The sequence below is a fragment of the Syngnathus typhle genome, linkage group LG19, assembly GCF_033458585.1.
Source record: "Syngnathus typhle isolate RoL2023-S1 ecotype Sweden linkage group LG19, RoL_Styp_1.0, whole genome shotgun sequence".
Taxonomy (NCBI): domain Eukaryota; kingdom Metazoa; phylum Chordata; class Actinopteri; order Syngnathiformes; family Syngnathidae; genus Syngnathus; species Syngnathus typhle.
This window is the reverse complement of record NC_083756.1, coordinates 5,814,679-5,829,987: the sequence shown is the minus strand read 5'-3', so window position 1 is coordinate 5,829,987 and position 15,309 is coordinate 5,814,679. Positions and strand designations below refer to the sequence as shown.

Below are 15,309 nucleotides of genomic sequence, written 5' to 3'. Positions count from 1 at the left end.
GGCAAGATTAATTGCAGACTTGTTTTATTGGCTGTTTTTTTGCCTGCACTTAGCAACAGAAGAAAAGAAAAAAACACGGGGAAGCGTGTAATGATGTCCGAACATTTCACATTTAGTGGGTGAAGTGAGTTCATGTTTGGTTTAAAAAGAAAAAAAAAAGAAAAGCATGGTTGAAAGTTGCGAGACATTTTAATAACTTACAAAGTACGCTTGTTCGAATGTACCTGTCTTTTTTTTTTTTTTTTACATTGAATCATTTGATCATTCCACCAAGCTTGAAAGTCACCATAAAAAATAAAACAACCGAATCCTGTTATACTTACAAAAAATATATATAAAGCTTAGTTAGACCTATTTTTGTTTCCTCGACGATTCTCAGGGTCACATGTTCAACTAAAATAAAATAACGTTCGTATCATTAGCCGCACAGAACAAGTATGTGTTTAATGCTTGACAGAAAAATGTTAACAAAACTTTTTTTTTTCTCCGTGTAACAGTATAAACGAACAGAAAAAGATTCCTGTAGTGATCAAGTGAACCATTTTTGTTCTTCTCAGTGTTATGGCTACATGATCTTCTGTAACTCGTCAAATATACTTGTTGGTATATAAACAGACAGACGGACAGTGAGTCTGGAAGAACACTACAAATATTCACATAAAATGCAATTGCACAGTTTAAGAAGAATTATAAATAGTCCAATCTGATGTCAGTGTAGTAATGGCAGAAAAATACAATTTCCAAAAATGTACACCCTTTTAAGTGCGTTCTCTGTTTTTGGGAAAGGAAATTAGTTTTCCTTGTCCACTCAGGACCACCAAGTTTGTCTTTTATTGTGTCTTGACATCTGGTGGCTGGAGATATCACACAAAATGAGCTTCTCGATGTTCAACCTCTTCAAGTTGCCTGGATCTCGTTCTCTGGTATAACGGTCTGGTCTGGTTTAGACCCCCGTCCTCTAGATCTGGGCTGTGGGACGACGAGGCGGTCGCCTGCTCTGCCTCTGCGTCCTTCTCAAGAGGCTCGTCCACAGAAATCTCAATCTCCAACTCGTCGTCCTCATCCTCTTCGTTGCCAGCGCTGTTAGCTAACGTATGGAGTAATTTCGTTCGACTCCCTGATGGAGGCTTATAGAAAGTTCCAGGTGGTGGTTGAAGGGTCCGGGAAGGTCGGTAACCCGTTGAGACTATGTTGTACTTGGTCACGTTTTCCTCCCGTCTTAATATCCTGCCGGCTCTCAATGACGTGCTGTAAGGTCCATTAAGCTGGCTCTTGGAATTTTCATGAGGGAGGCTTGCATCTTCTGATGAGCTTTCTGGACTGGAAACATTTTTGGTAGTTTTCGACGCTACATCACGGTGCTTATATTGATCGGCCCAAGTCCTACGTAAGGTATGGTTGTTACTAAAGGTGCTCCCGTAGCGTGCTCCACCTCTCATCTCACTTTCATCCACCTCTTGGATAGACTGGATGCCTCCTTTTCTATCATCTTCATGCGAGGTCGTCCAGGTGGGATTCTCGTTGTCTTGACCACGACTGCGTTCTACCGGCATGCTGACTGGCCGGGAGGAGAACTTGTTACGGTGCGATCGGAGATTCACCCGAGTCGTAAGTGTGACGTGTGGAGAGCGGTTGAAACTTCGCTCGCTGGATTTTGCCCCCTCAATGACCCCATTGCAGACCTCTGAATCAACTTCATCACCTTTAAAAACATGAATATTATATCAAATCAATATAAAAATGCACTCAATGCACAATTCTTTCATACTGACCAGGTTCAGAGTCTTTATCTTCATGGTCACCTGGAAGGAGCAGAACTGGGTCCTTATACTCGGGCGACAAGTGATATGGAGGAGTGGAGGAATGTCTCTTCAAATTCTTGGAGCTCAACTGTAATTGGTAGCAGATGATTCACAACATCAGTACATCAAGTTTATGGTCCATTAATTGTGAAGTTCTGCTTTACCTCCTGGATGTCACCCACAGACTTTGAGTGCCTGCTAAGAAGCTGCTCATTTCCCAATTGAGGACGGATGTGGTCCAGTGAGGATTGAGAGCAAACCACTTTGGGCGAGTTGCCCGAAAGAGGACTGAGCGGGGTGTCGAAGATCATGTGGTAGTGTCGGACGAGGAGCTCGACAATGAGTGCCTGATACGGGTAATCCGCAACCGAGGAAAGAGACATGTCGGCATCGGCCTGCCTCGGCTTGATGAGTGTAGGCCCAAAGACAATCCCCAGGTTTCTTGCGGGCATTTTATTTTCTTCAGCTTCTTCTGTCACCCTGAAAAAAAAAGGCTTGTTAGTATTTAAATGTTTAGATTTTTTTAGCTAGGAGCAACCTACCGGTGGAGATGTTGGATGAGAAACTGCAATGTCTTGTAGTGAGCAGATGGCAGCTGCTTCAAGATGTCCTTGAGTTTGAAGAGGATGCGATTAAGCTCCACGCCAACCTGAGCCGGCGTGACTGGAGAGGAGCTGAGACGAAATGCCTCCAAATCTTCCGCAATTCCTCTTTGGCTTTCTTTGGCCAAACCAATAAGCTCGTTGTAGTAGCGGAAGAGGATGAGTGGTTCTGGAAGCTGAGGAGAACATCATCAAGGTCAAACAAAAGGAAAACTTTTAAGTGTTAAACACAAGCTTACCTGTCTAAGGTAGAGTTTGAGAACATTGCTGATGTCGTGGGGGTAATGGTCGGACAACTCAACCAAGTCCTTGCCGTTCTCAAACGCTTGACACAGTTTTTCCACGCGTGATTTGGCGCCGTTCAGCCGGTAGATACCCTTTTGCAGTCCAAAATATTTGACATTAAGATCCAAAGAATTTCCCAAAAAATTATCTAATCTTTTTTTTTGTGGATACCTTCATATCGAGAGCTCTGGTCTCGATTTCCGACGTGCATTTGCGTATGATGAAGGGGATGCCATCGTGGCTGTTTTTTGCAATCTGCATGAAGTCGACGCCAAAGAGGTGAAGCTTCCTCTGAAGCTTCTTATGGCCACACTGAATGGCCAAGGTCTCCAAGCACTTCTTATGGCAAGCTAACGAACACTGGCCACACATAGAAATGTTAACTGGAGTTTCCAAAAGTCTTGAAAGAAAAGAAAGAAGAAAACAATTTACCTCTTCACACTCTGCTCCTTGAAACACCACCAGCCCATCACACTCTCGACATTTGGAGAGCGCTCGGAGTTTTCTCAACTTGTGCGTTTGAGCAGCTTTGGACATCTGTGTGTTTCGAAAATAACGTGGAGAGCTGGCGACTTCGTTTAAAAGATCGTTTACGCCTGAAATGAGTGCAATATATAATTGAGTAAAAACAAAAAAAGCAAACTCAGCATTTGTGATTGTTTTGCATACCATTATCAGAAGGAGAGTTGGGTTCATCAAGGTCATCAGCAGATGACATGGTGCCAGTCGAGGGAGATCTGGGTAATCTCCTCTTGAAGTCTCCTGAAAAGACACCAAGTTAAATCCACATTTGTGCTGTCTAATCAACTTTCCATCCTTCTGGTGGTGCCAATGAAATGCTTCACCTGGGCTGGCAGTAGGCGAGTCCATGGATCGGGACTCGCTGCTCCCTCCGACACTTTCTGAGTCGCTACAGGTTCCTCCTCCTTGACTTGAATTGCAAGAACGAATCCGAAGTGCTGCGTATAAAAAAAATTAGTAAAACCATGACTCGTCATTATGATGACTAACTCAATGAAACTACTTCTGCAGGATTGGAAATACCTTGGAGGTCAGTGTTATTGTTGGCGCGGCGCTCTGCAATCTTGGCTTGTCGGGTGGACCCGTCCTCATCGAGGAGGTCCGATGTCAAGGATCCTTGTGACAAGTTACTGAAGGATGAGTGACTGCCGCTTTGTATGTGTTGGGTGAGAGGAAATCTGCCAGAGGAGTAAGAACATCTGTCCTGAGTCCGAAAAAGACGGGAATACTAGAAATGGTCCGGAATCTTAGAACATGTCTCACCCTGTGCTTGATGAAAAAGCTGAATCCGGATATTGGGAGTCAGGGGACAAATTCCGGACAAACTCAACATAGCGAAGCCCGGGCTCGTATATTTTGGCATTTTCACAAAGTCTCTGGTGGTTGACGGGAAGTGATACCACCTGAGCCTGCTGGAGGTGGAACCAATTGACCGTGACCTTGAAGAGACAATTTCATTCTGTTAGGTGTTAATGGGATCAGATTCCACTCTCGACTGAGATGTTTCGACGTACAGCTTTGAGAGTGAGATCGCATTGGAAAACCATCTTTCGGAGCTGAGTGATGATGTCGTTCTTCGTTTTGGCTAGACCGGCTTTTTTTTCCTCAACATCAATTTGACACGCTTTGGAGTGTACCTTCGCCTCTTCAGCCTGTAACAAAAAAATAAATGGAAGGATTATCAATTCGGTAAATGATATCAGGGGATTTAAATGTTGCAGTACCTTCTGGAGGGCGTCGTCTTCCAACCTGCGACGCTTTTCTAGTTGTTTAGCAGCCGTTGCTCCTCCCACTCCTCCGATCTGCTCGCCCTCCAAGCGGCTGGTAGAAACCTTGGCCTTTTCGTACTCTTCTTGACGCTGATCCTGCAGCATCCTTGCCTTTTTCAGAGCGCTCTCCGCCTCGTGCTTGGAATACAAAGAAAATTAAAATGATTAAAATTGCACCTTAATTACTGTTCCTGTAAATTCTTTAACAATATAGAATAATTACCATTTTTTTTAGCTCTCTCTGCCACAGCTCCTTCATTTCTTTGCGTAGTTTGTCCAATTCATTTTTTCGGGTTATTAGCGGCTTGATTTAAAAAAGCAAAAAAAAAAGTAGCACACACTATGTTAGTATTGCTGTTTTTATTATCCAGCTAATATCTGGTTTGGGGAATTACCTGCATAAATTTGTTGCTTTGGAGCACTGCTGTGGTGTTTAGTACAAGTTTGCTGTATTCAATGTCATTTTTGAAAGCTGCCATGTAGATGTCACGGAACGGCATGAATTGCTTGAGCGGAAAGAACAGAGTTTGTAAAATAAAAAATCAAATCACAGCGCTTCTAAATTTAAACATCACATTTTCAAATCACCTGTTGACTTGCAAGGGCGTTTGCAGATTCAGCCATTTTGTTGTAGCTCTTTGCCAACTCCATATCTGGTAACAATATAAATAAATCCCTCTGATTTAATTGTAAAAACGTTTTGAATAGAATAACAGGAAAGCCAACAAAGACACTGACTTTACATAAAGTCAAGCAATGTCCTTGAGTCATTATCGAATAAATCATTAGCCACAGAGGATGTGTTCAATAAACATTTTGTGATAACACATTGTGCCAATTTACAGAGGGCCCTGTGTCACCATCCTGACTGTGGGAATGACTAAGGATGACAGTGAAACCATTCATTAACCATCGAGCAGAACACCGGTTCACACACTGGATTCTCAGCTTTGAACATGCGAGACTAGCACAGGTGAAAAAAAATATCCCTGGAAATTTCCGTCAAATTTCTCTTCCAATTAAAAAACACAAAGTCCAACCAATATGTGCTTTTCTGGTTATGTAGTAAAACCAGTTAACCTCTTAACATCTTGCTACTTATGACTGACTATCTTGCTACTTAACACACATGAGACTTACATTTGGAGTTCTGCGTCGCTACGGCAACACAAAATACCCGATACGACCCATGCAAACCTTGACTCACCCATATTAAGACGTTTCTCCACCCACCCCAGCACTTCTTTGGTGTATTTGGACCAGGCCTTGGAGTAGCGTAGTGCTGACTCCACCCCGTTGTCCTTCTGCTGGAGCGTCCGATCCACTTCTTCGCCCCGAAATGCTGGGCCTGTTACAATCACAGGAACTGCACGAGGAAGATTGTAAAAGTTGGACTTTGTATTTGTACCATTTGAATATATTAATATTTGAACGATATGTACAAATTAGTCTGACCAATAAAAATATTCTCCCCCCCCTTTTTTTTTTTCAGCCCAATTGTTAAGAGTGCAAAATCAAAATAGATTCTGTCAAAGGGAGCAGACTATCTTACCTGGCGGATCATCTTTCTCAGAGCCGGATCCTCCAGATTCCACAGGCAGGTTGTCAAAAGACTGAAAGCACATGAAAAAAAACCACAACAAGATAAAGGAACAATGTTTTAGACCAAGCAAGTTATTATTCTGCACACCACTTACCCTGCCCGTCTTAGTTAGGGGGAGCCCTAACACTGATCCATTCTCTACATCTCCCATAAGGAACTCAGACACTCTGGAGAAGGAAAAAAAATCAAATTCAAAATATATTTTGATGCAGAAAAGCCAACATGGTGATACCTACACATTGCCAACGGTGAATGCCAATTGCTCGGTTGCAATGTCGATGTCTCTCAAAAGATTCTTCTTGTTCTCTTCGTTCACCTCTTCCAAATTCACTCCTATCAAATGGAGATGAGTTGAGATGAAGTCAAGCTTCCTGTCCTAATATCAATTCAGTACATTGGTGACATCCTGCACGGATTCAATATGCATCATTGTCAAGTCCACCACAATCATCCAAAACAACCTTGTATGTTCTGAAAGGATAAGAAAAGATTCCAAGTGTATATAAACGGGCCGTAATCGGCAAATCCAGTAGTTTCCTGCTTCGAGTCAAAACACGGTGATGACTGAAGACAGAATAGGGGAAAGAAAAACACCAATGTAAAAATGCTTGTAATCAGTCTTCACAATAACCTTCCTGTTCTGGACTGTGCAGAGAAAAAATAGACTCAGTAAATCAGTGCTATTGAGGAAACGTCTTTCTTTACATTGGAACAATGAAGATTTCAAAGAGCTCAAGATATTACTTTTATTTTCTGAGGTTTCTTCAATTAGTAAGTTTGAACGATAGGCTAAAACACTTCCTCAATACTGTACTTCGCACAAAAACAGTTTAGTATCAGAAAATTTGTCACCTGCACTCTTAAAAAAAAAAAAGAGCTAAGAATACCTACCTGCAAAGTATTTCCAAACTCGGTCCTATTCAACAAGCAATTTTATCACTAATAAAATTATTTGATCATATTATCCTCAATCAAGCAAAATTGAGTTCAGGATTTAGAAAAAAAAGAAATCCAAAGAGAAGATTGGTCTGACTTAATGAACAATTGTAAAGATCCGTAAGGTCCTGGGAACACGGCGGCGGCGTTATCACCGTTCAAAGCATGCAACTAACTCACTTATGTGCTTACATGGCCTCTGCTTGTGTCCAACCCCTAACCCCTCAACAGGACATCCTGAGCCTTGTTGGAATACAATGCCAGCGCTCACACAGGCCCCAACCAGTGGTCCAAATGCGGAAGTTACATCATTGAGAAAAAATGGTATTGTTTCAATGGAAAAGCACAACACAAAACTCGGGCTAATATTTTTACCATCAACACATACGAAAGGCCGCCTTGTTTTTATTGTAATTTTATAAATAATACGCCAAAGGGTTGGGCAGCTGGTATTCCAGGGTGTTGGCCATTTTAAGAATTAAGATCATCTTACTAAATTATATCGAAGAGAATGAAGAACAGAATAAGGATAGTCTAGTGCCTTTCAAAGCATTTGTGTTAAATTAAAAAAAATAATAATAATCTCTTACAAGAGCTTTGATTATGGAATAAACTGCTTTCATGTTAACCAAAATTGTGGCATGGAGAAACAGGAGCAACAAAAACGGTTACGCCTAGCGGACTTTTCCCGTTTTTATTTTGCAAACATTTTCATTTTCTACCTTTCACTGTCGTGATGAGCGTCCCAGCTGAACTCAGGATATCAAGTGAGTTGAGGCTGCGGTGTTTGCTGATGAGATTCGAAAGGACCGCCAGCATCTCCCTTAGACGATCATGGACTGCCTTGTGGAGACACGCTTGGTTCTCTGTGAAATCACAAAATGAGATTTGGACAAGCTTTATGATGCTACTGACTATGAAAAATTAAAAAATTGCCTTATTTGAATATCAGCACAAGCCCTCCCCACTCGGAAAAGTCGATCAAGAATGACAAATCTCCCATCCTACAAATAGTAGAGCCATTCTGGCAACAGGATCACTAGATTACATTCCGCCTTTGCTGCTTTAAAGGGTGGCCATGGTAGCCATGTCAGACGACGACCATCCATTCACAGCAGTTGCGCTCGACACTAAAGCACTCAATGGTCTGCCTAGGCAACAAGGCCATAAAGCAAGGCTGGCATTGGGATTGCACTCGGTCGGCTGTGTAACCTCCATAGAGAAGTCGTACCTGAGAGCCAAGTGCATAAAGACCCATGACCTATTGCGACCTTACTACAATTGGAAGTTTGCAAGTCTGTTAATCAGAAGCTCCTTTTTAAACAGAAATGATGAGGTGAGAAAGTGAAAAACACAGACTGTGATAAGGGTGGGAATTGATGTTCTGACTCAAAGTCAGCGAGCAAAGAGAACAAAGCGGATGTTTGTATTAAAGACAAGTGCAGTTTGTTGATATTTTTCCAAATAACAAAAGCTAACAACATCGGTGTTGCGCAATGATGGGTGCTTTGCTTACTGTCCACTTTTCCCCCCTCAGACAAAACCAGTGACAGGCAAAGCCACATTGGCGCTGATGATCACCCCCCTGGATTATCTCTTCATGGAGAAGGGGATCAGAAAGACTTTAGCTGTCGCCCATTTTTCCTTTTATTCATTAGCTCTTTTTTGGGAGTGGGACAAACAGCGGGGCTAATGCAGCTGGGTTTTGCATGGACATATTGACAATGCTTGCTGGGGTGATCCAGAAAATCGAGCCAGCTAAACAGTACGGCGCAGGTTCCCGGTAGAAGGTAACCCGGTTTTACAAAAACAACAACAACAAAAATGCAAAACAAAAGAAGGTGCTGCGGCATCAAAGACAAAATATTTTGAAATCATTCCAATTTGGACACAATAAATTTGGAAGACATAAAATAATAAACTTCCAAGCAGATATTCCTGTGTTGTAAGTTCACTACAAAACCTTAAAAAAAAAAAAAGAAGCTGGCATGACTCCTACAACCAGCCACTTCAAATTTCAAATGGAAAAAAAAAGAACTGCTTGCAGCCAATGATTCGCTCTGGCCAAAAGCTTCACCGCAGGACCTTTAGATCCTCCTTCCCCATAGCAACCATTTTCATTCATCTTCATCACATGTCATGCACAGCTTCTTCAGCTGCTGAGAAACTGGTAGATTTTAATGACAAAAGCTTCTTTCCTTTTTGTTTTACCTGCCCAACCAGCATGCTTAGATTAAAGTCACCAAAAAAACAGGTTTTGGTGGATTTTGGCATCCCCAAAAAGTCCGATGTTGCAATTCAAATATTTATATGTTCTTTGCTGGATATACACACGTGTGCAGGACAAAGTTTCAAAGTTCCTAACAAGTTGCTTCAACCCTTAGTCATTTAAAATCCCCACTCATTATCTTTTTTAATGGTTCAAATAAACAGCATAGCTCAAATCCTCCTGCTGCAGGCTTTATGACCCATTCATTGAATTGAATCTTTACTATAGGAGGCATAAACTGAAAGGTTTTATTACGTACTACCCTAAAGCTTGAATGCCCCACAAGATAGAAGGGCTTCCTTTAAAAGGTCCCACGGGCCATCCTAAATTGAGGCTAATTAGCAAGACATTATGGCACAGCAAGACACCCCTAGTAAAAAAGACTGATTATTTAACCCCAAAAAGTGAGAACCACAAAGCATATCCAACTTGTTCCCACCAGGAAGAATCTGTTTAAGGCATACTGTATCTGACAAACACAAATTTAGACTCGGCAGCTGTAGTCTCGGTTTTAAGAGAGGACGTAAAGTTTAAAGAGAGGTTCTGGGAAGATCTTTCTGTCCACAGTCCACAGGGAAAACCAAGGAGCAAAAAAAAAATCTGTATTGTCCCTGGGGCCGCTAGCAAACAGGGGATCAGGTCATCTCGTGGACTTGACCGCACGAAGCGTTTATGAAACAATAAATTGTGACGCCGGCCTTTTAGGTTTGGAAGGAAAGGATGATCGGGGTGTGTGAGTGTGTCGGTCTTTGTGCGTGGTGGGAGGATGGTAAGGAATGACAGGGGAGGAGTCGCGGCCGGTATGGGAGGGAGGGAAAATATGAAAGGAGAAGGGGGTTGTGTATTATTTGGGCTCGTTCTCAGCCTTTGGGGATTCGTCCCAACTTTACCCCTTACGCTGCACATCCCCGCGACCAGAGAAGGAGTGAGAGACATTCCAGTGCATAATAAGGCCTGCTGAATGAAAGCTATGGAGGGATCAGACCTTGAGCCTGATGAGAAGGAGGCCGCGGATCAGGAGCTCCTCGTAAGGCTGCCAGAAACACATTGCCAGGCTTTTACTTCATTAGCGTCATGGAAACACAGCATTCCAACCTCTTGTTTAGGTCGTGGGGATGCAGCAAGGGGGCAGGAGGGAGCCATAATGAAAACATTGTCACCATCAAAATGACACCATAACAGTAGAACATTCCAAAATCTGCAGATGAAAGTATCCAACTAAATATTGTCTGGATTATATTATTATAGGAGTCAAGCACATAAAGAAGGACGGAATTCGTATGACCTGGCAACATTCCATTCACTCTGCTCAATTATGCATCGCAAATCACAAGTAATGTATTATTTATGGTTCAAAACACATGCAAGAGGACAGAGAAGGTGGAGAAATCACTAAAAGTGTCACAACTAACCAAGACCCAATGATAACACTTTGATATCCCCCCCCCCCCCCCAACCTCTCTAAAAACTGGCATTCCAACTATGCTCTCTGCTTTCTTTAAGAAAAACACCGATCTCCCCCCCACACACACCCCCACCACCCCTCTGTGCAACCTTGATCTGGCAGCCAAACTGCTCAAGCGTTATCGCTAAAAGCTTGTTCTCCACAATGTGTATTGTACCCAAAGGAACATCAACGAGTCAGGAAGAGAAGACGGCTCCTTTTTTTAGTGCACCTGTCACTGGATATAAGAGAGCGAATGGCAACACAAAGGGAGACGATTTGGATTTACTGTCATCCTGATGGTGGCTCAATGGGCTTTGTGAACTTGAAAGTCTCAAAGAATGGGAGTCAAATTTGATTTAAAGTATTCTCCATCTTGAAGCAGTTGTGAGTTGAATTAACCCTGGGGCGCTTCATACATTGTGACGTGTTCCCTTTTAAAAAGACAGATTAAGACAACCTTAGATATTAATCCCCCCCCTCCAAAAATCCGATTCAAGCATAGCATCAGACATATAAGAGCAAGAAGCAATTAAGGTAATGTCATAAATCCTTTAGGCAGCTAAAGAATCTGAGAAACATCCAAGGAAAAGTACCTCAATCTTTAGGCAAAGTAATTTTTTTTCTGGTCCACATTCGAAAATACATTTTGGATGATTTACACTGGCTTTAAATAAACGCACATTAGAAGAACCATAAAAGGAACTTTTTTGGAAGCAAGAAGCTTGCTTGTAGTACTTTACAGCTGATCCCACAAAACCCAGCGGGATCGACTGTCTAAACACACGAGAGAGTTAGAGCCTTTAAAGAAAGTCTGGAATGGTTGGTAAAAAGTCCAAGTAAGGCTAAATTGGCATCCAAATCACTGAAAATATTTTTAGACTTTCTCGGAGCACAAAGTTTCCCAGCACCATACAACCAAATCAAGACTAACCCAAAAACTATTCCAGACAATTAAAAGCTATTATTCACCTTGTCGCCTTTATGTGTGTACCTTGGTATTACGCAACACCTGAGGTAAGCTTTTCGCATAGATAATGATTAGCTAAAGATTCCTCGTGACTCAGAGCAAATAGTTGACATAGGGGCAGGGTGAGTCATGCACATACTGTACACTGACAAATACCGACTTTACTCATTTAAAAGAACACTCATCCGTCCTGTATGTATCTTTTTCGAGGTATTCCAAAGTTGCTGTGTCATTGACAGGCTTTCTCTGTACTTCCTACTTGGTAACAACACCCGGCTCTCAACTTTCCATTGTCGACGCTGACTCGTTCACTTTTTATGCTTGTGCGGCTGACACGAAAATTCATTCCGCTTGGCAACGCAAACACAGATGACACACCTGTTATTAAATCAAGCAGCGTGCGAGACAACACACCCTGAAAACTCTCTTCCTGCACTGATTTGAAAATAAAATCTCCTTTTGGTTAAGCGAGGGGCCAAATGTTTGCTTCTCTAATATGATGGAGTGCTTTGGAGTGTCTATTCACAATACAAAAGGGCCAGAGAGACCACCCCCTTAGCTCATATGGTCTCATGATGTCCTCTGTGACCCTAATGGGGACTAACCTCTAAATAATAATCCCCTCCAATTACTGAAATGCCCTTCACAAGTGCGCAGCCGACGAGGTCACAATCCAACAAAAGATTGTAAATATCTGACAGTGGGCAATTCTACAACATTGACCTGACACTAGTGGAATCACGTACACAACTTCTGGAGGACTCAGTCGTGTGTGTGCGTGCGTCATTGACCGTGGCAATAAGAACCATCTAAGGAAGTACGACCAGTCAAAATAAATCCAATTTGGAAGACTCGGCTGAGGAAACCCCATGGGGATGGTTCCTACAGGCCAGTTATTCCAGACTTGGGAAAGTAGCCATTTGTGAAAAAAAAACATAGCCGCTTTGGAGTGCGGGGATGCCACCAGGGACGATGGGTGACGTCATTGACTGCGAATTTAGCTGCAAAGGAGACCCAAAGGGCGAGGGGGGTTGTTTTAGTCACTTTCAGTGAGTGACCACAGCAATGAAAGGTTTGAACTTTGGTGATGCAGCATGCGGACAATACGGTCATAAATTAAAGAGAGGTTTAAATCACTTCCAATCACAATCCAAGTCAGTGACTCTGTCTCCAAGTATCCATGCTAAACCGAAACAATGACACCTGGGATATGTCGACTAAGAAACAATAAGGACCTTTGAGAGTTGTTGTTTTTTTTTCAGGCAAATTGGACTATTTACGTCTTTCCTCAAAAGTGGAGGGTTTTTTCTTCAACTTCCGAATCAGGCTCTCAAATTGGCCTTTTCCTGTATTTAGCTAAAACAAGCCCTAATGGGAAGACTCAAATCACATGTTGGAATCTACTATAGTGATCGCATCCGCATAACTGAGCTGTTCGCTTATGCAATAAACTTTTGGAGTCTGAAAGATTCATTCATTTTGACAGTACATTGAAAATTATTTTATTGCATTATTTTCTTTCTTGTTGCATTGCAGATTAAATTTTGGGAACCGCCCCCCCCATACTTTGCCGTAATCATATTATGAAGCAAAAAAAACAATCATGAACCGGTTTGAGTTGAGCTAAAAGGGTTTGTCACGTTTGTCAGCTAACCTAGTTAGATCTTGTTTGATGGTGAGAGGATTGATACAGCATACAATTTAAATGCACATGAATTGAAAGTATTTCTTTTCTGCGTGGAAAAATGCGTTAGTCACGTTATACTTTATTCACTGTGCTTGGTCAGCAGCACATTTCATTGTGTTGTTTACCACGAAGAGAGCAATAACCTGCAACTAAAAGAGAGATAAGGCAAGTTGGGTGTCCCAGCAACCAAGGCCACAACAGGACAAAAAAAAAGGTCATATTAAAGACAAAATTCCCAAACGTACCTCCGGAGGCAAAAACTCCTCTGAACTGGAGCACGACATCAGCAAATTTGCGTACATCCGTGACCAACTGCAGGATGTAGTTTGGGTCTGAGGTGAGGCTTTCCAGGTTGGGCGAGTGCATTGGGCGACCCGTGGAGACTTTATCCGACATAGAGGAGTTTGAAGTGACAGTGTTCAAGCTGGAGCTGGAAAATTGAGACATGCTCTGAGAGAGTTTGCTTCCTCCTCCGCTGCTACCACCGCCACCTCCGGATCCTCCGCCGGTACTATGACCCAGCATGGCGGCAAGCATGCTTTCCTGGCCCTGTGGTTGTACTCAGGTCTCAATCGGAACACAGACCTGCCTTAAGAATGAAGGGTGCTGCAAAACAAGAGGCGAGTGTTACAATAGTCAACAATATTGTCTCACTATAAAAACAAAGAACCTGCATGGTGAACCTGCATGGTGTCTTAATTGTTTTTATCAGCAACAATAACATTAACTGTAATAGAGCACAAGTGCTGCTTATGAGAGTTCAAAAGTTTAAGAGCTGTGACCAAAATGCTGTCAGTCGTGTTCTGATACACTAAATACAAATATTTACAGTCATACCATTTAAAGTAATACTCTCTGACAACACCGCCTAACAAATCTGAACACGTTTTAGAGAATCTACTTTATTTTATGAACTCTTCAAATTGTGCAAGTTTACTTTTATGCGGTGTTTAGATTTGCTGACGCGTTGACGAAAGGCGCACCACAACGCAAAGTTAAATGCCTCAGTGGTGCGTTTTTTCTTTTTTTGTACCGCAAAAGGTTTTGTCCCTTTTTGGAGGATGAGAAATATTCGAACAAAAACCATTATCCGTTTTTAAAACATAGCTCGTCGGTGCGTAGTTAAAACAATTTTACGCACTATACCATCAATAAAGCAAATAGTAGTAGCGGTGGAATTTCTCTTGCGTGCAAAGCGCAAATAAAAACCAATAATTATGTTGCATTTGCAAAAAAAAACACTTTGCGTTTTTTGATGAACTACTTTAGATTTATTATACATGCATACGAACCCGATGCATTCCTTCTGATGAAGATCCAAACGCAAAAAGACGGTCCAATGGGGTTAGTTATATTTGAATAAGAAAAAAAAAAAGAAAAAACATAGTCCACAGGAAGCGACGCTATTCGTATGTGCCGGTCTGGTTCTCCTTGTTGGAGTTTTACTTGAGCGACTTGCTTGCCTCCCCCTTTTACGAGTGACGTTATCTTGACCGAGTATGCGCGCGTCTGTCTGTTTATGCGCGCACGCTTCTCCTTTAACAACAGGTGCTTAGTTTATAAATTGTCAAGATAGTTGTAAGAGAATTTCAACATCCTCTTATGATTTTCATAATAAATCTGACAGCTATGTCCCATGACTCCATATAATTGAATAGAATATTCAAATCTACAATATTCAGTTTTATTATAAGGCCAATTTGAAAATGAAGTATTCTTGTACATAGTTTTAGTTGGCACTGCTCTGCTACAGAATAAATTTCTGGATATAGACAATTGATATTTTCAAATGTATATTGAAAATATTGCTGCGGCAACGACAAGTTGGTTGAATGCAGAAATGTATTTGACTTGAGTGCCATCTAACGGTAATAGTGTAACAATGCATTTATTAAGCGTCACATGATGTAATAAGATTTTG

General features: G+C 41.9%; 1 protein-coding gene across 2 annotated transcripts; it reads right to left on the bottom strand.

Moving 5' to 3' along the window:
- Positions 1 to 170: 170 nt before the first annotated feature.
- On the bottom strand, positions 171 to 14,919 carry LOC133143523 (rho GTPase-activating protein 29-like). Of its 2 annotated transcripts, XM_061265474.1 has the most exons (23): positions 14,681 to 14,919; positions 13,634 to 13,994; positions 7,741 to 7,884; positions 6,319 to 6,415; positions 6,177 to 6,249; positions 6,032 to 6,092; positions 5,687 to 5,845; positions 5,068 to 5,132; positions 4,875 to 4,985; positions 4,703 to 4,783; positions 4,435 to 4,617; positions 4,225 to 4,362; positions 3,974 to 4,149; positions 3,734 to 3,888; positions 3,535 to 3,648; positions 3,359 to 3,451; positions 3,122 to 3,285; positions 2,861 to 3,049; positions 2,644 to 2,781; positions 2,345 to 2,580; positions 1,967 to 2,282; positions 1,773 to 1,890; positions 171 to 1,702 (listed from the first exon to the last, which is right to left on the bottom strand). In XM_061265474.1, exons 2-23 carry the CDS (start codon positions 13,923 to 13,925, stop codon positions 864 to 866), a joined length of 3,942 nt encoding a protein of 1,313 aa, XP_061121458.1. In that variant the 5' UTR covers positions 13,926 to 13,994; positions 14,681 to 14,919; the 3' UTR covers positions 171 to 863. The 2 variants fall into 2 exon arrangements, with proteins under 2 accessions (XP_061121458.1, XP_061121459.1); XM_061265475.1 differs by lacking the exons at positions 7,741 to 7,884; positions 13,634 to 13,994; positions 14,681 to 14,919 and adding an exon at positions 6,974 to 7,225.
- Between the last annotated feature and the right edge of the window lie 390 nt (positions 14,920 to 15,309).

Excerpts from the sequence above, each read along its gene's own strand:
- LOC133143523 (XM_061265474.1), bottom strand. The coding sequence starts at position 13,925 with ATGCTTGCCGCCATGCTGGGTCATAGTACCGGCGGAGGATCCGGAGGT. Across the intron at positions 3,286-3,358 it reads CAACTCTCCTTCTGATAATG|GCGTAAACGATCTTTTAAAC; the intron begins GTATGCAAAACA and ends CACTCATTTCAG. Across the intron at positions 2,283-2,344 it reads CTCATCCAACATCTCCACCG|GGTGACAGAAGAAGCTGAAG; the intron begins GTAGGTTGCTCC and ends TTTTTTTTTCAG.